At 35.3% G+C, this 21,349-nt stretch overlaps 1 protein-coding gene across 16 annotated transcripts in view; it reads left to right on the forward strand.

The window, feature by feature from the left end:
* The window catches only part of LOC117399238 (protein AF-10-like), a 98,427-nt gene that overhangs the window by 32,292 nt on the left and 44,786 nt on the right, over nucleotides 1-21,349 (forward strand). For 4 of the 16 annotated variants that reach the window (XM_059023151.1, XM_059023150.1, XM_059023153.1 and 1 more), the window contains exons 1-7: nucleotides 5,760-6,255; nucleotides 8,294-8,373; nucleotides 12,094-12,219; nucleotides 13,653-13,707; nucleotides 15,228-15,337; nucleotides 18,263-18,366; nucleotides 20,334-20,427. In XM_059023151.1, coding sequence (XP_058879134.1) covers nucleotides 6,093-6,255; nucleotides 8,294-8,373; nucleotides 12,094-12,219; nucleotides 13,653-13,707; nucleotides 15,228-15,337; nucleotides 18,263-18,366; nucleotides 20,334-20,427 — 732 coding nt within the window. In that variant the 5' untranslated portion in view covers nucleotides 5,760-6,092. Of the gene's footprint in view, nucleotides 1-5,758; nucleotides 6,256-8,293; nucleotides 8,374-12,093; nucleotides 12,220-13,652; nucleotides 13,708-15,227; nucleotides 15,338-18,262; nucleotides 18,367-20,333; nucleotides 20,428-21,349 lie in introns of those variants that run through there. The other 12 variants (XM_059023149.1, XM_059023148.1, XM_059023155.1 and 9 more) reach the window with 8 other exon arrangements.

Raw genomic sequence — 21,349 nt, forward strand, 5'->3', positions numbered from 1 at the left:
TAAGCAGATCTGCATTTTAAACAGGCTTCCTGCAGTTGTGAGCAAGATTAATATGCTATTCTGTACAAAACTATGAGGTGTATGGGATGGAACACTGTGTGTCAGATTGTGTTATAACTGTAAAGAGACTGACTGGCTTTGAGAATACGATTTTAAAGTGGATTGATGCTAAAATGCAGATCATTTTCTATTAATCATTTATTTATTCACTAAATTATTTTCAAAAACTGCTTTACCTGAAAATACATGATATTTAAAATGTGAAATGATGTTTCAAAGCTAAAAAGAAAGAAAACCAACACAAGTAACTATTGATTATGTTTTTTCAATCTCAAACCCCAGTGCACTAGAGCGGCCATTTTGAAAAGAGCTTTGAAACAGAGTTTAAAGTTATAAGTGTAAAAAGTTGTCAGAACGTTAACAATGAAAAGAGAAATGACAGGTAGGTTATTTAAATAGTTGTAGCAACACGTGGGGATGCAGAACACTGTATTTTTTGTAACCCTGCTACTTACTCTTTAAGATAATTCCAAAACTACGCAGATGTCTTTGTCATAAACAGAATTTATAATCGAATAAAAGAAACTGAATATTTAACGTGAAAAGAAATTCACATCTGCACGTCCACACTGCTACTCCCGTGGCAAGTTTCTGGATGTGGCAACTTTTGTCTTTCAAAAACAAACAAAAAAATAAATAAAGTAGGTTAACGGATACAGTTAAATTGATTGAGACTAGAAATGTAGGTGTAAGGTACATGTATGTACATCATTTATATAGTATTCTACTTTATATTAGTCTTAATTTGAATGGCAACATTAAAAGAAAGCAAAACACTTGGCCTATGTTGCATAGAGGTACCAGGTACTGTAAAATACTTTTTGTTTTGTATTTCAAACTACGTTTTTTTTTATTATTATTAAACCAGTTCCCCCTAAAAATGTCACCTTTATTTAGTGGATGGGTTAAAGAGACAAAAAATTCAAGGAGGCAAAAAAACTAATTTTCCTTCATCAGCGATGTCTTAGAATTTTCCCTCAGACACCAGTGACTTAAGTTCTGGCTTAAATGTAATTTGCTATTGTTATAGTGATAAAACTGTAACCAAGCTACTAACACAACTTAAAAATAAATAAATACATACATACATACATTCATAATAAAAAACAAAAAAACATACAAATCAAAACCCAAATATTTTTTTTTAAGCTCGACTGGTTTTCATCATAGCATTTAATGGTAGTTGAGGTGGCATGTCGATTTTTATTTATCTATTATTTTTACTTTTGATATTACCTAGATTGTTTTTTTTTTATTTGATTAGAGTGTGTGATGTGCAATGGCTGAAGAGCATTGGTCAAGTTATTTGAAATAAAAATGTTAATCCAGTGGACTAAACAAAAAAGCACAGCTTTGACTGCTCTGCTCTGGTCATCAGCATCATGATTCAGCAAACCCGGCACTGTGGTTTTCAGAGCACTAGTCCCTTTCAGTCTGCTTGCTTGTGCAAAGATATGGGATTGCAAAGCACTGTTATTTGTCATATATATCGTAAAAATTACAAATTCGCTTTTTTTATCCTATTCAGAGGGGAAAAAATTGTATTTTATCGGTTTATACAAAATGTTTTGCTTTCGAAAGGCAACTTCATTCATTCAAGTGTGTGTCCCTAGTTGGATGATAAATACATAATTCAGTGTTCATTCCTTCATCATAAGTCATCTTTTGGTCCTACAGAGCTCAGAATAGCATCTGGGTAATGCAAGATTTTCTTCATCATTTCACTAATATGCACTGGGGCCTCTTATTTAATTAACTTTAAAGCTTGGAAATAAATGTTAAGTTCATGCAATAAACTGAGCGAATGTACAACCATATTTATTTAGACCAAACTGAAACATCCTTGATGATGTGTTAAACAAACCAAAATGCATTAAGCTTTTGGTAAATAGTTTTAATTGTGTTCCTTTTCTGATTTGTTATGATAGTTCAATGTATAAAAGGTTAAACAAACATATAAAAGGTTGATATTAATGAGACACATTGTTTTATTTATCTTAAGAATGATAGGATCTGCAAGAGAAAATTAGGAATCTAGCATAAAAGTATTATGCTTGTTAAAGGGGCAATGAAGCTGAAAACCTTGCTGCCGCTAGGCTTACAACAAGGCCCACAATGGTTGCTTTATAAGCTGTAGGTTAAGGTATTGAATTTAGGACAAACCAAGTAAAACCTTCCTGGAAGCCAGTTCATGTTATTTTTCTTTGGGGGGGGGAAAGAGGCTGATAATGTGCCATGCAAATTATAGGCCAGTATATTCAAAAACTGAACACTACATTTCTTTGACTAACAATGACTGAAGCAGTCAATGAACCTGAAGTTAAATCACTGATTACTGGTGAAAGTATTACCTGACCAACAATATAATTAGTAAAAAAAAAAAAAAAGCAAACCTCTTCTATTACAACAGAGTATTTGACTGTGAAGGACAAGCACGGTGAAATAAGAAGAGGTTTGATTGAGCCACTAAGGGTGGGATTGAGACCAATGCGGTTTTACAAACTCTACTGTCCATTAATGAATATAAAAAACGGATGTGCCTATTTTCACAGCAATCTATAAACAGAAGTGAATACTGTACAATCAATCAGTACTTTTCAGGGTACAAGCTGCTAAAGGCTATAAAGACCAATGTATGCTGATAACACATTACAAAATTAAAACCAGCATACAGCAAAGCAAACCAACCATGCAAACATATTTGTGATACAAAATATAAGCTGTTACCCATTAAACACAATGAACACATTTATACAAATCATTGAGTTGCCCTGAGTCCCATAGCTGATTCCATTCAAAAGGACTAAAGTTGGGAAAGGATCAACAGCCAGTTATGTTTCTGGTCCGAGGTACAAGTGGTACCCCAATATGTTATATGTTATAAAATGGGCAACAAATTGTCATTAGTAAGCAGTCACCTGCTCTCACCAGCCAACTACATGTCTGGCAGTGATAATGTTTGGACCCTTTGTTTAAGGGTTAATTCTGGGTTCTGTCTTCTTTATTTTCTAAAAATACCAACATATATAGAGATTTAGCACCAGTTAAACACGCTTCAGAGATTTGATTAGCAATGGTGACCTACAACTTTTGACAAGCACACTAAGAAATGCTAAATTACAAGCAGTCTGCATTCAGTTCAACACTGCACCATTATACAGTTAAAATGTGTGTTTAATTTAATTGCAACTACAGCGTTAACCTATGAAATTTGCATGTTGTCCTCGAAGTAGTTCTTGGCCACACACCTCCAGATTTCCTTATGATAAACATAATATTTAGTGCAATGTCTTTTGAACACTGATTTAGGTATGACAACTAAACACTAACTAAATCAGAAGAATGTTTGTTACAATACTTACATTTCTGCGAGCCGTGTGTAAATTCTACATATACTGTGTGTGTATATATACTGTGTGTGTATACTGAGTGTGTGTGTATATATATATATATATATATATATATATATATATATATATATATATATATATATATATATATACATATATATGTTAAAATGTATTTTGTCTCATTAAAGAATTGTTTTGTTGGAAATCAAGTGTGTGATTGATTGTGATTGATCAATTGTCTCTAAACAAAATATTGTTAAGTAAAATTGTACACAATATGCTAATAAAAAAAATGAATACTGTGGAAATGCTAGATAAACATACTGATGATGGTACACTTTCAGAATGTAAAAAACAAATGATACAGATATAGTACCTTTGTTAATCATGGCAGTTTATGCAACTGAAATAGCACCTATGCAGTGGTCCAAATTTGATTGTATTCTGGCAGGAAGCTTTCTTACGAAGGAACATACATTAAAAATGTTGACGACTGGTGACAAATGTAATATTTTACAATTTGCAAAGACACTGAATTTTCTTTTTTATATATATTACTGTGTGCCGCGAGGCAGGACTTCATGCAACAGTGTACAAAAATAAAAAACATTTATATTTTATATAATGGAAGTGCATCATGAGTTCTGTTTCAAACCATGATCAGTTTTGGGAAGAATGCCCATATATGACATGTGGAAATAAGCTGTTATTTCATTGGGTCTGATTTAAGAATGGTTTCATAATTTGTAATCCACAAATAAATGTTTTAGACAAAGCATTAGAATAATCTAAAGGCTAGGCCTCATTATTTACATAATAATTATTACGATCTCTCAGGGGTATGCAGTAGACCTACCTAGGTTTTTGTTTTTTCGATCTCTACTTTTTTGCTTTAAATTATTATTCATATTAAAACATTGCTGTAACTTAATGATGGTGCAGACAGGATGAATCTGTGAAGCAGGAATTAGTATCGTCATATTATCCTGGAAAATAATGAATAGTCAAATTCAAAAATAAATGCCAGGTAGGGAGAGAGAAAACAGCTGAAGTTTAATGTGATGAAATATATTTTTAAAAATGTATTCGCTGATGACAAAGAACTTTGCTGTTAAGTATTTTCTACAGTAGTAGATTAAGTGGAGCAATTGTCCAAAATTTTCTAATTCACAGAGACCCGGGGCTTTACATCTGCTTTGGGGCACAGACTCAATAAGTTTGGTGGACTCAGCTCGCTTTCTATTGAACAGCACAAAACAAAAGCATTGCACCGACAAGCACAACTGTCAGTTTTTTAGCTCCAAAAAGTCCCCAGATTAATTTAGCCTGTGGACTCTTCCCCTGTTGAGTGTGGTGTAGATCAGGGATGTAAACCTTTATTACTAAAACTAAAGCAACATGTAGTACATGTCAATGAATGAACACACCCCAATTAACTGCTTTAATGTGCAAATTGATTGGTTTGGATTTAAAGAAGTTATATCCAGATATTATTCCAAGTCTTTTCTGTCAACCCATGAAATGCAATTCTGCCTTTGCCTTATTACTGGAATATTTACCCACAGCAAGATAGTATAGGCTACTGTATGTTTTTTTTTTTTTAATAATTTAACCATAACAATTTTCACCTTACATTCACAAAATGAAATTATTAATTAGTAAAGGAAGTATAATGTTTGATGATTTTGTGTGACCAAATGGAATTTATTCACATTTAGCACGTTTAATCACACACCATTAAAATGACTTTACTAGTAGTAAATCGTACAAAATGAACGTACAGTATATGAACTGGAGAAAATGCAGATGAGCATGTGAGGGAGGAGGTACTAAGATATATAAAATAATATATTAAGATATAAGATAGAAGTAAAAATGATGTCACAATATATAGAACACCATTACATCATGTAAGAATAAATCATGAATTTGAATGTAAACAATAACAAGTAGTTGTCATGCCGTCAAAAACCTATAAATACCTCCAATGTTTGGATTCAAACACAGGCTCCCTTGAGAAAGATATGTACAACATATCGAAACGTTGGGCAACTGGCTCTTTGAGCTAATATATATATATATATATGTGTGTGTGTGTGTGTGTGTGTATGTGTGTTTTTACTTGTCCTTATAACTCAAAATGAATTTGATACCGTAACTAGTAACTTAAGTTTGTTTTTTTAAATGCAGTATGGTTGTAGTCATTGTTATGTTAATTTAACTAAAGGCCGCATTGACCAAATTGTACCGAACCTGAAAAATATCTCAAAAGCTACCAGCAGTTTATAGTATGAAACTGCACCCTTATGTTCGCCATGTTGGCTCAATCTGTTCTATTGTCCACGCAAAGATGGCGACTATGTTTTATCCAGAATGGCTCCAGTTTCCCAACCTCATCTTCTCTATAATCCTTGCTAGTGGTCGTAGACGCTGCACTCTGCACTAGGATTTCCCCTCCCCATGCCCCGGAGTGCGCATGCGTCGTTCCATTAGCCGTGTGCTCGTGTTTTATGCGTGTATCGTGTGTGAGAGAGAGTGAATTACGGTGATAGTAGGGGGAGCCACGACCAAACAACATGGCATTGCAACAATGTGGGACCTAAATTAAACCAGTGTCGCGTGAAGGGGGGAAGAATCCGAAACCCTCGGCCCTCTGAGTTTATGTTTTCTTTTAACCATTAGATGGTATCGAGCGAGCCGACTCTGGCAGTGGAGGACAACTACTTCTCGAATAATATGAAGGAGATGATTGGAGGCTGCTGCGTTTGCTCAGACGAGAGAGGCTGGGCTGAAAATCCACTGGTTTACTGTGACGGGCATGGCTGTAATGTCGCTGTTCACCAAGGTAATTCTTTCAGATCTGTGTTTCTAACTTTCGAAGTAAGTGCTTACTATCTTTGTTTATTTACACTCTGAGAAGGACGCGCATGTTAATGATACTGCCCCCAAGGCCCAGTTAATAAGAGTTGCGGAAGGAAGCAGTGAACGTGTTTATTGTGAATGGCCTAAAGAGGGGGGGGGGAGGGGAAGAGGTGGTTAGAGAGAGATGTCATGTGATATGTATATAGTCCTGTACCTGCAGTCTTAATAGCCCGGTTCTATTTGTTTTGCTGTCAATTTACATTGAAACTGATTCCTCATTATTATTATTAGTATTAGTATCCCTTTTTTGGGGGGCCAAAAAAGTTAGAGCCCATTAGTACTCATTTGCGAGGGACACGTCAAGCTTGTGAAAAGGTAACCCTACGTTTTTGCTTCCTCTTTCGAAGGTTGATTTATTTTTGTTGTTCTGTTTCCCCGCGAGGCGATAGCATTAAGTACACATACAACCCAGCCCTCTCCATAATACACCGTAGCAGTTAGGTCTTGCAGACAATCAAATACCTACGTTGAGTTACAGCTATCAGATAATATACATTCTTCTGCACGACCTCTGTCTCATACTCGCTAGTTAACTGTACTAGCAGAAAGTGAACGCCGTCGTCTTAACGACATATGTGTGTCAAAACAATTTCGGTGGTACGTACATTTTTCTTAAGCGGAGTTGAAATATTTGGCTTATGTTCAGATGCTAGTAAACATCCTTGATGTTGGTGAACCACACCAGCTGTCAAACCCACAAGATGAAGGCTTCAATGGAGGAAGATGCATTATCGAAACGAGTAAGCTACGTCAACACGTATTTTCAGAGGCACCTTACATTATTAATGCAGATGTAGCTCAGACGAAGTTAGAAATATTTCTTGCCTCATTAGCTGCCCCCATATCCCAACAAAATAGATTGGCATAGTGTGTGATGGCGTGCTGGGATCCAGTCTGGCAGTGTTTATAATTAGGTGTCAAGGGTTGTGCAATGAGTAGAAGTACTGTTCTGTGCAAGTAGATACTGTACACCTGTACCTACCCAGTGACTTGCCAGCAGCACTTACATTCCCTTGGCCTAGTGATAATTAAGGGAGTAACATTCTTAAATCAAGTCTTATTTTTCAATAGTTATATAGTGCAGCTGCTCTATCTCAATATTAATCGACCCATTTGAACATTAACAGTGTAACTACATAAGGTAAGAGGTAAATGTCAAGTCTGCAAATGTGATGTCTTGCATCAACCATATTATTTATGTAGCCAGGTACAGTACATGGCTTTTTATTTCATAACCCCTTCTCCCACATTGATCAGGTTTTTGGAATAGTGGAATACTGTCCTCTAATGTATTTTGTTTGCTACAAAACTTGACAACCAAAAGAGACAAACCAGGAAATGAAAAGTAGATCATAACACAATGCTTCTGTATTTTTGTTTTGTTTTAACGTGTACATTGTTCTGTCTGTATTTTCAGTACATATATTTCTGTATTCTTTATAAATAAATAAAATAAAATAAAAAAAGCAATCTTGTTGAATATCCAGGCACCACTGTTATAGCCAAGATAACTTTGGTTTGCAGTGATTCTGTGATGCAGGGATTTGACAAGTATTCTTAAAAAGCGTAACCAAATCCCAAACGTTTCTGATTAGAGGGTGTCTGTAGTAACATGAGATAAGCTAAACATGCAATTATGTAAATGCTCGGTAAATGTCCACATATGCCAAGAATAACTAAACCATATATACAATTCTTTACACTTACAAAGGCAAATATAAGGGTTTAATGTAGAGTTCATACATATTTGTTTGCTGCTGCTGATCATTTTCATAGTTTTTTCTTTTTTTTTTTTTTTCTAAATGTCCATCTTATTGCTCTTTGGTCACATGTTTGCCCTAGATTGTTCACATAGGTTTCTGCATGAGAATAAAATACTTATGTTGTTTATGCTTAATATGTTTATTATGGCATAGTTAGATATCTAAAGCATTCTCATTTTAATTTTATCCTAATTACAGCATGTTATGGCATTGTACAAGTCCCTACAGGACCCTGGTTTTGTAGAAAATGTGAATCTCAGGAGAGAGCAGCTAGGGTGGTAAGTCCAACTATTAACCTATATTTCAAGTCAAGGATCAGATTTGTTCTACTTAATTTTAAAGGTTAAGGGAATTTCATTCTTTCAATTTTAAGGTTGCTGCAATAGCTTTTTAGCCCTTTTACATTTGAAATCTTCACTGCTTGGTTTAATTTGCTAATTAGTGAGGGAGTTGTTGCTAAAAATAGAATGAAGTTGAGTATTTTTCCATGCATTTACGTGCAGTATTGTATCAAGATTAGCTAATAGTTTTCTTTTTACAGTACACAATACCCTTGCAATATGAATTCTGATACTTTAATAAAATAAAACTAATAATAAAAAGCATGCATTCTACACATTGTCTGAGGAATAATTTAATTATTGCTCAGACATGGTGTGGAATAGATGCAGACATCTAACCCCTTCAGCCAACATAAATACAGGAATTTAGTTTAGAATATAATTGCGTTTACACATACACAACATTTGCTGCATATTGTATCTATTGCTGGCTGAAAACAGAAGTCTCCTTTTTCAAAATATTTTAAGTGTAGTTTTCCTTAAACAAAATCTGTAATGAGATTGTACCTTCTTAAAATTTGAGAATAAAACTAGGCTTTATCCTAGCCAGACTACAAGAAAATCAGATGCATTGTGTAACTGTACATTTTCTAAAAAAAAAAAAAAAAAAAATAGTGTGGATGAATAAAAAAAAAAGTTTCATATCTCTGTCAATGAACCATATAAAATACATGGTCACATCTAGGACATTGCTGAAGTTAGTTTTCCTACCAGGTCTGTAGGATAGGTGAAATAACATTCCACAGTAATACACCCCTCAAGTCTGTACTGATCCTCAGTTGGGAATAAGTTTGTTTGCAAAAGATGCTTCCTGCAGAACAGCATTGTAAATGTAATTGTCCTTGTAGTCTTTTATGTTTGCTATGCCTCATGCCAAGACACTCATTCTGTCATACCTTATAGGATACATTGTTATCTGTAGTTTGATTTATTATTCATATTTGAAGCTGGTAGAACTCTGAAATTAATTTCTTACTTGACTTCAGCATTTTGTTTTTTCAGACTACCCATGTGACCTAGGAGATTTACATTTGTCAGAAATGTGAAGATCTGGATTATTTCCAGGCTCTCCTGTTGTTAGCTGTGTTACTCCTTTAGAGAAAGGCATGCTACAGTCTTTTGTTTTGGGCTGTGCCATTAAGAGGGGGTGTAAACAAATCGCATTTTCTGAAAAGGATTAGGTGACAGGTTGCTTTCATATGCCTTCCCCACATTCAGAGTGAAAAATAACAGCAAAGAAAAAAAACAATGCACCAAATTCCCTGACCTAAATAATGAATTCATAACTTTATATATATCTTATTTTTATTTTATTTTATTTTATATTACAATCATAGAAATTGCATACCATCAGTAACCACCATAAAATACACTACATGTTTACCAACCTTGTCACGTTCCGGGGAACTGTATAGCTTCTTGGATGTTGTGCACTGCAGTTTTGTGTTTCAAACTAGTGAAGATATGTGAACATGTTGACATATTTATTGTTTCTGAATAATGAAACTGTTTATCCTCGAGTTTGATTTTGTACCGATGTAAGAGCTGCAGTTATTTTTTACTTTAATAATGACAATAAAAGTGTACAGTGAAACCTAATGCTTGTCGGATTTATAGTGATTTCCCACTGTGAGAGAGACAAAAACAAAATCTGTATACTAAAGCAGAAGTTGTTGTGATCATTTAACCAAATGCATCTTAAATGAATCACGCTTTGTATATGCAGGTGTGTCTCTGTCTGCTTCTGCAATATAGCAGCCTACGAGTACAGTTTGAATGACTGTGGATGTAAACACCCAGTTTGTTTATCCCAGCAAAGAAAATATTTAAAGTTGATTGCAAGTCCAGTTTCTACAGAGCCATTGACTGGAGATTAAATTGTGTTGTATCAGGTTTATAATGTAGAAATATATAAGTCAGATTTGGCACAGTATTATTTTTGCAAACAAGTAACTAAGAACCATACAGTACCATACTTTGGGATTTAGGTGTATGATTGAGTGAATGACATGTTTTCATTCCAGGCTTTACAATCAATAAGATCAAATACCTGTTTGGGTCACCGATAAAAACTTTAAGAGATCAAACAAAGAAAGCCTTTCGCTCATTTAAATTGACACTTCTGGTGCCTGGTGTTGATTTTCCTTGTTAAAATGACTTTAAAATAAAACATATTTTTTAGATGCAACCATCAAATCTATGCCGTGACACTGTTACTGGAATTTGTTTGGTGATGGCACTCAGGATTTAAGGAAAAGAGGAGTGATTTGTCAGAAGAGAGCACTGTTAATGTGCCCATTATGTTGCTGATAATAAAGGCGTTTTGTAGAAACAGGTGTTGTATTATTGCTGCTTAACTCAGGACCTGCCTGAGTGATGATATGGTAGTAAAATACATTGAGCAATAAAATGGTTTCCCTGTTTGTGTTGGTGAAATGCAGTGTGCAATATATTGCTTAATTTAATAGTGAAATCAGCTGGCTACAGTGCAAGTGGAAAATAACAAAGGGGGTAGTGACAGGCTTGATGTGGTTTTATGTATTACTGTGGATGAATATTGTCACACCTAATTTTACAGATACTGTACAGTAATTGTCCTTCACTAGATGTATACAGTGTATTGTCAAAGCTTATTCATCCTTCCAGTAAGGTTGCATGGTGTAGGGCAGTATATACTGTAGGAGTCAGGTAGTGTTCAGCAGAATACGCACAGTACAGTGCAATACAGTGTGAGAGCAGTTGCAATGCATAACTTAGTCTGACCTCACCACAAATACAGGTTAAGTAATTCACATACTGGCTTACATTCCCAAAAGTAGTACAGGCATTCTGACTTTCCTAAGCTTTGTTGTTTTTTAATGTATTTTTTTTAAATGTATGTATTTTCTTTACGTTTTATTTACGCTGTTGTGGGACCAGATTAGTTTGTTCTAGGCTGCCAGGTCACAGAATTCGCAGTATGTTATTGTTAGAGTGGTGTCATCTGAAACTAATTCACAAAACAAGTCACCCAAATGTAATGGTACAGGCACCTATTCTTTGCCAGTAGTCTTTAAGAATGATTGTTTTTGAAACACTGATGCAACCTTTTTACTACTGCATAGTAAACTGTACTGGAATCCCCTAGCCTTTATACTGCTCAAATTTAAACAGCCACCATTACAACAATAAGTGATTGATTTACTCTGGAATTAATGCAGCTGATTCTTTCAGGTACAGAGGTCATCATAGTGTATAACTGTACATTACATAGGTGTTTACAATATTAACTATGCATAAAAAAATGCAATGTAATTCAATATACAAATCTATGACATGATTTTACATGGAACCTGAATATTCTGTCATAAAACTTTGTGGGATGGGAATGGGGGGGAGGGGTCATGTATTTTGATAAAAAGTGAATGCCTAAATTCACCATCTCTGGCATAGTTGACTTTATGCAGCAGGGGAGAGAAAAAAATAAAGTAAAATAAAGGCATTTGAAGTATAACTGAAAAAACCAACAGACTAAAACAGTTTTTAAAACCAAGACTGATATATACTCATTATTAGGGCAGCCTCGGAGAATGCAGAAGGGCATGAATACAGCAATTCAGCATGTTAAGACGGGTCTTATGAGTTTTTAATGTACCACGTTCCACCCTTGGTCTAAAGATAAAAGGTTGGAAAGGACGAAAACCAGTTCCACAAACCGCAGATGGAGGAGGAAGATCTGCAACCCACCCAAATGATGCTGAAGAAGAGGGACTTGCCAAAAGTTTAAAAACTATGAATACATGGGTATGTGGCCTAAAAATGAAAGTTATTAATGTTGTCCAAGAAACTGCAGCAGAGGGACAAGTGAATATACACGATTTTTGTTATATTTTACTGTATGCATTAGTCAGTTAAGGAAAATATAGGACTGGTGATTTGAAGGCGTATTTTTACTGTTTGTTTGAAAATGACAGTAAATGACAGCAGAACGTTTGTTATAGCTTGTGAATTTATTGTCGAAATGAGGCCAAAAAAAAAAAACACTTAGAGATGCCAGCTTCAACAGGTGGATATAATTATGTAGGTAAACATAGCAAGCTGCATGCCGTTGTCCTATAATAATTAAAAATAGAGATGGTTTACTCCAGGTCAGCAATAAATTCACATTTTGAACTTGGAAATGTACAGTTATACAGTACCTCTAAGACCTCAATTCTTACTGTATTTGAAGGATTCAGATTCCTTTGAGTGGACGTGAAGAGTGACCTCATTTATTTTGAAAGGTGGCTTCTTAAAGTTGGTTTCTATAGTACCTCAGTATCTATTCTACAAGTACTGAGGTGAAATTTGAGAAGATCTCTTGATCCCATATGTTATGGTTTTCTGGTCATTGGTTTGCAGGGACTGACCTTGTGACTTTAGCAATATTTACTAATAGAATACAACAATTACAATGCTGAACTGTACAAGTCAAAAATTCTATAATGTAAAGTGGAATATTTGACATACAATTCTGCATTGTTACTGGTGGTGTTAAAATATTTAATAAATGCCTATATTAAATAAGCTTGTTCAAGGTGTTCAGATCGGGCACACAATTCAACATGTCTTACCTTTTTATTTTTTTTATTTTTTTTAGAAGCAATAGCGGGGGCGGGGGGAGCACACAAAAAAGTTAGTCTTCAAGTTTAAGTTGTTCCAGCGATTGCAACGTTAATTGGGTTGTAAGGGCCTTGATTTGTTTTCTGCATTTCAAGCTTCGTCTAGTTTTATACTTGCTGCCAAGGAATTATTCAGCTGTAAGAACTCTTCAACTGAAATTAATACTAAGCTTGCCAATTTTGTTTCAGCTTACAGCGTAACAGGCCCTGTTCTACCTGTTGTTGCACTACAAAAGCAACACAAATGGTACACTGCATTTCAGGTTCCTCTTGCAGCTCCTTGAGTTTTTATTTTTTATTTTTAGTGCCCTTTGAAATCCTGTAAAACAAGACTATTGTGTGCCTATCTATACTTGCACCAATGTAGCGTTTTTTTGTGTGTGTGTGAAATAAGATTACACAGATACAGTACGTGGGTTTTGTTTTATACCAAAATGTAATTAAACTGTGAATAAAATAAACATTATTATTGTTATATTTGTTCCAGTTGCTGGGTATTAACTGTGTTCCAACACTCGTAGCTTTGCCAGGATTGCACTGTGCTGTATCTTTAATTTAGACTTTTCTCCTATTTAGAGATGTGAACTGTGTCCGCATAAGGATGGAGCTCTCAAGAGGACTGATAATGGAGGTAAGATCCTAGATTTGTAAATTTTAATCTGAGGCCCTACAGCAGACTTTTATAATGACTGACTCGCCTTAGCATCCTGTGAACATGTGTGCTCACTACAGTGAAGTTGAAAAGAGTAATTGATTATAAAATAATCCACTATTGTCAGATTTTGATCCTTGTGCGTGAGTTTGTTTCTGGTTTTGTATTGACCCATGTGTTTTTTGAGTATAGTCTGCAGCATGACCTAGTCCTGTGTTTTTTTTTTTTTTTTTCTTGTGCTAACACATTTTATGGGGATGTCACATTTCATGTCTAGTTCAGACCCTTTTTAACTACTTTTACAACTGGGCGGTTGTGAATTGACTCCCCCACCCCCTTCAATAGAGTTCATCAGAAGGTCAGTCAGGCCTGGATTTGACACTAGAATAGATTTATTTTGCTTCCCTGTCCACAGACACTCACAAGTCTATTGCTGTATCTTTGAATACAGTAAGTAATTAAGTACAGGCTTTACCAGAAGGAATTATAAAATTGAAGACTGTTTTGATTAAAATCAGAATATTACTAAACATTATTAAACTTTCTCGGCACTCGGAAATGAACAGACATTCCGATGTTTATTAAATCACATAATTCTCAAAATATTTTAGACCAGCAGCAGCAACAACTGAGTATTATGTTGCTTTTGGAAAATACTGATTAATGTGTTTTCCTGTGTTCATTTTTTATCTTTCTTTTTTCTTTTTTTTTCATATATATAAATACTCTTCTCCCTGAAACTATGCTATGGTACACAGTGGCAGCTTTAACATTATTTTTTTTTATTTTGTGCTAAAGTAAAAGAACGCTGCCTGTGGATATGCAAGCTCCCTGGATGGTAGTCAAGCATGTTGCATTTCTGTGGTGGTGTTCACACTGTCAGGGTTTCACAGAGGTTTGCTTAGTATTCATCTATTTGGAGCACAGCCAACTAACAGCAGAATTGTTTTTTTTTGTGTGTGTCATGTTTTTTTTTTTAGCTGTGTTTGGGAACTTCTTACAGCTGTAGAGACATTAACCCTTCAAAAGATTTGTAATCTCTGACCTGTTGAGTTTGCATGCTTGCTTTAATTTTATTTTGAAAATCAATTCAATACTGCAGCACTGCTGTACCCTCTCCCCACATGTTCATTGGCTGTGGTCACATGTTGATCTGATTAGCTGTGATTGCAGCTATTGTGGTCTTATCCCTGAAAATATATTAATTGTTACTAGGAGTGTGATTTCTTATTTTGTTGGCAATAAGTTTTAAAACTACAGTAGTGATTTTTATTTCTCAATTTGTTTTCCCATGTAAATAAACTGCAACCCCCCATTTTTTTGACCATTATCAGCTCTGGAGAGCATTTTTTGAATGGCCATTTATATTTCTGTGACGTTGGGATAAAAAGTCTGCTTTTTGCTTTGATGTCAGAAAAGTTATTCACTGTATACTGCTGCATGGAAAAATATTATTCATAACTGCATTTGCCTTAATATGTGACGTATTATATTTTTAGGTTGGGCACATGTGGTTTGTGCATTGTACATTCCAGAAGTGGAGTTTGCAAACGTTTCCACAATGGAGCCTATTGTGTTGCAGTCTGTTCCCCATGACCGATACAACAAGGTAAAAACTAAAATCAGCACCTTGTACTTGCTAGCCATTTGTCATTATGCAAATTTCAATGTAGCGTGTGATAGCTGGCTTGCAATACATTAAGCTAGTGGACTGGTGAAAATGTATATATTAATGATTTGGGCAAACAAATAATTAAACTCTGACCAATATATAAGTTATACAGTGCTCCCTCCCTCGGGGGACACACAATATGAGCGTTATAAATGGGGGAGGGGTGGGATGCACCATGGGATACATAACAACACACATCTGACTAAAATACAAAATAAAATAATTCCCTCTCTATAATGCACATAAAGTAAAGCAAAAATGTAACTTTCCGCGAATTAACCATAAAGCACCTTGTAATCAACGCTATATTTTTTACACAAAAAAGTTTAATTTTAATTGGCAGTTTTTAAACTATAAATAGCCTGGCTAAACGGGAGTTCAGTTCGAAGCGACAGACAAGCAAACCTAGTGCGAGAAGGAGAGCAGGTCAGACGAGGGGAAGAGGGAATCGCCCCAGATTCGGCTGCTGGAGAGGGGCTGAAGCGAAGCTGAAGCATCTCGTCTCCTGGAGAAAGCTGCAGCTCCTCTTGCAGCAAAAAAGTAAATACATTAGGAAAGATAACCACGTAATAGGCCTAATATTTATTTAGTTATAAAACGAATGCTGAGTAAGATGTCTGTGTTATAAAGTACCAGCGCAGCTTTTCTTCAGTTCAGATACTGTATCAAAAGGAAGAGACAGAAACGTGAGTTACACTGAGATGTTGTTTACAGTTTGAACAACACCAGTACTGTGTTTACTGTAGAAATATTACATGAATCACTAGTATAGGGAATTGGGGGACATGCTGTAAGAGTGTTATAATCAAGAGCCATTTTTAAACTTTAAAAGAACACCCTACAGTTGTACAGTATATGTTATACTACCATAGTATTTATCTTTCAAGATCTGTCATGTCCACATTCTCAGTATAATTAGGATAAAAATCAAGCAATAATACAAGCAGGAAACTATATCTTTATCACTCAAGCATTTTAATTAAATTAACATACAACAGTTTTTTTTAAAAACTCTAAATTGTCTAAAGTCTAAATTGATGCACATCCTACTTAGTATTATTGAATTAATATTTCTTTAAAGGATATATTTACAGAACACACAGTTAGGACCATGCTGTCCACCGACTATAAAGAAAGCAATTAAATGAATACAGGAAAGCAGTGTACGTCACTTTAATATGGAATGGGCATGTATTTTTGATGTACTTAATTCAGACTGAATATTGATGATTTGAAAATTGTTCTGATGGCTACCAGGTTGATTTCCTGCTGTCCACCCTAGTTTGCTCTTTTATTCTGTATTAAATGTACCAGTGCGATTAGCCTCTGGTAATAATCAATACAATTGTGCTTTTTATAAAGTGCCCTTCATGTCGGCAGTCTCAGTGTGCTTTATAAAGCCTAAGCCCAGCACAAAGAAATGTCTTGATTATTATTATTATTATTATTATTATTATTATTATTATTTTTTATTTCTTAGCAGACGCCCTTATCCAGGGCGACTTACAATTGTAAGCAATTACTAGGTGTTTTTTTTTTTTTTTGCACACATGCATACTAGAACAATCATTTTTAACCTAATTTTTGATCTGTTCTCTTTAAGCCATCTGTGGTATAAACTGTCGTAAACTAACAGAATACTGAGTAATAAACCTGGTAAATAATAGCAAACTGTGTCTTTGTTTGGAAATACGTTGATGCCTGCTTTACTCTTTGCATGTTTACAGTTTTACACACTTTATATCTGATAATGGTATATTTATCTAATGTGTCTATCTATTCTTTCCTTAATTCCAGTAAAACCTAAATTAAGTCGCCAAAGGGACTGAACATTTGTGGCTTATTAATCAAGGTGGCTCTGGTGTACTGTATTTGTGTGTGGGGGGTTGTTAATACTGGTATTGGCTAGAGCAGGTAACTTTTTTCTTTTTTTTTCAGGTGACAGGTAATATGTGTTTTACTGTAATTAAGAATACTTGCTACTTCAACCGCTCATATTAAACCATCTGAGAATGATATTCTGTTGTCAGTAATGTAAACTTCTTCAGCAAATTGTAAAGGTGCTCTTTGCTTTGCACTGTGATCTACTATGGCTGGCATACTGTGGTCATTTATTTTATTTATTTTTTTTCCACATGATACACACTGAAATATTGGGCCCTATTCACACAACTTTAGAAGACTGTTTAAATGAATTTTAATTATTATTTTTTTTTTCAAAACCTTGTTAGATTAAATGTTGTTTTGGAAATGACAACACACTTCTAACCCTTTATAACAGCTGAAAACCGTTTTCATGGTCTGAGATTATTTGATTTATAATCAAAATCAGTTTTAAAAAAACTGCCCTTTTATTAAACATTCCTGAAGATTTGTTTTAGAACTAGGGGCCCATTGTCTTTACATTTGCTACACAGCTATATTCTATTATGTTGATCAAATTTTATATTGGTCATAGTCCAAAAAAATAAAATAAAAATAAAAACATTTCAGGCTACATGTGTGTGTCCTCTGACCATATTATTTAGGATCTGGCTGTAGACTTCTGTTTTACAAACATCCATGTCTAGTTGTCTTTCCCCCGTAAGAATAAAACAGGTGGTGCACTTTTTGTATTTACAAGACCTAAAATGAAAGCCGTCTAGGTTTCCACCACAAAAAATCATGTAACCCCAGATTAAGGTGTGTTTCTAGCTTCTACTACTATTGAAGTCATGGCTATGTAAATTATACAGATCAAGCATTTGTAGATTTATTTGAATGTATCTTAAACATACTGTGTTATATAAAATGTATGGCCTGCAGTTCATTTTAACCTGTCGTTTGTTTTCTTTTTTTTTTTTTTTTTTTTTTTTTTTTAAGACTTGCTACATCTGTGAAGAACAAGGTAGAGAGAGTAAAGCTGCTACTGGAGCTTGCATGACTTGCAACAAACATGGTTGTAGGCAGGCTTTCCACGTAACATGGTAAGTTTTTAAATCAGAAAAAGTGAGCAAGAAAGCAATAGAAAAACTGAAAAATGTGACTGAAATTACTTTAAATTACAATAAAACATTTCCTTAATGGGGTCCCAGAGTGGCTTGGTGTGCTGAGTGAGTCCTACAGTCAGGGGAGCACAGGCTTGTCCAGGCTGTGCAACATCACCTTTCTTTGTTAGGGATTCCAGAGGCTATGGCTGGTTAGGGGACTCCAAACTGGCAGGGGCAGCTTCTCATAAAGCACAAAGTAAACCCTACTAACTAGGTGCCTGGTGAGCTCAAGTGGACACCTGCAGGGCTTGACTTTGTCCTTCAGAAGCTGATACCTCATTGACCTGCTCTGGGGTTCCTGAATGTAAAGAGGCAATTTGTTTGGTCGTGGGATTGGAGGATGCCCACATGCCTTCAGTTCTCCTTAGCTATGTAGGGAATTGCTGCCATGTAGAAAGTAATTGGACATTCTAATTTGGGGAGAAAAAAAACACACACACTCAAACGTATGGGCCATGTTACAGTAATATAAACAACAAAATACGGCGTTGCCACTAGGGGTGAGTCAGTGTGCCGGTGTTGTGGTTTAGCTACATTATGGTACTGATACAATTCCTGTTATTCGACACCACAATTAATGTTATTGAGGTATTCAACGGTTAACACTGTGTTCGTGTTCCTGCTGTATGAACAAAGTGAAGGAAAAGGCAATTTTATATATGAACAAAACATATACAAAACAAGATGCCTATGGATGCTTCAGTACTACTTGGCTTTCTCACCTAGCCTCATACTTCCATCCAACATTCCATCCACTTCTACCTTGCTGTCAGTCACCATCATGACAGCCATTTTGCCGTAGCACTTCTCTACTGCAGACATCAACATGCTTTTAAACCAAGCGATGATACTTGCAGCCTTAGCAAAGCGTCTGAGGAAGATATTTTATAAGTTAGAATTGTTCAAACACTGCAGCTCCATGTTGTTTTGAGCTCATGATAGATCTTGGAAAAATACGTACAGTAATCTGTTGCGTATCCGCCCTAACCATTTATCCACCATGATCAACCTCTTCAGCAACGGTTGTTATTGAACAGAGATTAGCTCAGATATTGTAGATCCTACCAAAGTTTTCGTACACTGTGTTGTATGTGCTCTGTGCACTACCATTGCTGCTAGTGTCACGTGAGCTGTTCAGTGTGTTGATATGTATATAATTCCTGTTCGCCTGCGAGGTGTATAAACTTCAACCTTCGTCTCAATCTCCTGCCTGTCATTCAACAGTGAATGCACTCACCCACACAGCAGACAGCTACTCTGTCACAAGGATTAATACCCTGTATCTTTCTAAACAAGGGATTTAGGGACGATGCTCCCTAATAATAGCTGAATCTCAAAGCAATAATTGTGTGAATATAGTCTGTTACAGCTGTGATTGGTATTTAAAGCATCCGACTTTTTACATATCCACTCTTACTCGGGTCCCACTGCAGTCAGATGGTAGTACTATGGTAGTATAACATATGGTACAACTGTAGGGTGTTCTTTTACATTTTAACAATTCTGATTGTCTTAAATTGCTATTGCTTTTTTCATCTTTTTGTCATAGTAAAATAATGAAATGCCGAAGTTTTGGTATTGGAAATTTTGGTATTTTTGTGAATTACAGTAATTGAAGTAATTTACAGTAATATATCTCAATTTTTTGTAAGCCTTAATTTTTATAACTTACTGTAATATTAAGGTTACCCCTTTTTTTTAAATTTTTTATAAAGGTTATCATAGCGTGCGTGTTTTATACCGGGTCATCCCGAGTTGCTACCAAGTAGCATTTGGCAACATAAGACTAAACGTTATCCAGCTCTGTAAATATAGAATAACCTGGTTTTTTTTTTTTGTTTTTGTTTTTTTTTCTACCTGTTTCTTTCCGTTTTTTTAAATATGGTAACTCCCTTTGATTTCAGTGCACAGTTTGCTGGACTGCTTTGTGAGGAAGAGGGGTCAGATGCAGATAATGTGAAATACTGTGGATATTGTAAAAACCATTACAGCAAACTGGTAAGTTGTTTTAATTTCAGTAGTAGCCATAAATGGATGGCTGCTATATTGTGTTTTTATTTTTTAATTTATTTATTTTAGTTCAGGTATTGGGAACCATAATGAAAAAGGCCCATGATATAATAGTAATTTAATGAGACCATAGTATAATTTTACTGCCGTTATATTATTAATAAAAAAAAAAATAGATTCTGTATCACTTGGGAAATTTTATTGAAAAACATTGCATTGTTCCTTGTTTGTTTGTAAGCCACGGCAATATGTGCAGCCCCCTCACCTTTTCTGTAAATAGTTTGTGTTTTTGTAGTTGAGATAAAGTCTTATCTAGGTTTCATTGCACTATTAGAAATGTAGCATGCAGCATCTGATGTACCTCATAGTCCAGTTTATATTAAATATTACATAACTTGACTGTGGTCACGTAGTGAGCCAAAGGTTGAGCTGGCTTTGTCCTTTGCTTGAGCCAAAAGCTAGCAGCTCCTGAAGGGTTATTGCTGTCCGATGGACACAGAACTGCCCGCTAGTGACCTAGAACAGTGGAGCCAAGTCTGGATTTACAGTACCCAACTTGAAGGAGGCTGCTGTCTATGGTGCTATTAAGCAGTAAAGGAAGTTTGAATTTGCCTATTTTCAGACATAGCAGTTCATAAAATGTAACACTTTGTCAAATACAATGACACCTCTGTGATGGGTACAACTTGACATATGGACCACCTGCATATTACAGATCCCTTTTTGCAATCCTCAAGTTTTAATGTAAAAAGTAGCCTTGTTGATGGCCACCTGTTTTACAAGGCTTGCGTTTTTCTAAACCCCTAGGGTGGTCTTTTTTAGACAGATTTTTTTTTTTTTACGCTGCAAAACTTGATCCGTCGCATGCAGCTCTGGAAACCGAGTACCAATTAGCCATCTTTAAGCACCC

The sequence above is a fragment of the Acipenser ruthenus genome, chromosome 4, assembly GCF_902713425.1.
Source record: "Acipenser ruthenus chromosome 4, fAciRut3.2 maternal haplotype, whole genome shotgun sequence".
NCBI lineage: Eukaryota > Metazoa > Chordata > Actinopteri > Acipenseriformes > Acipenseridae > Acipenser > Acipenser ruthenus.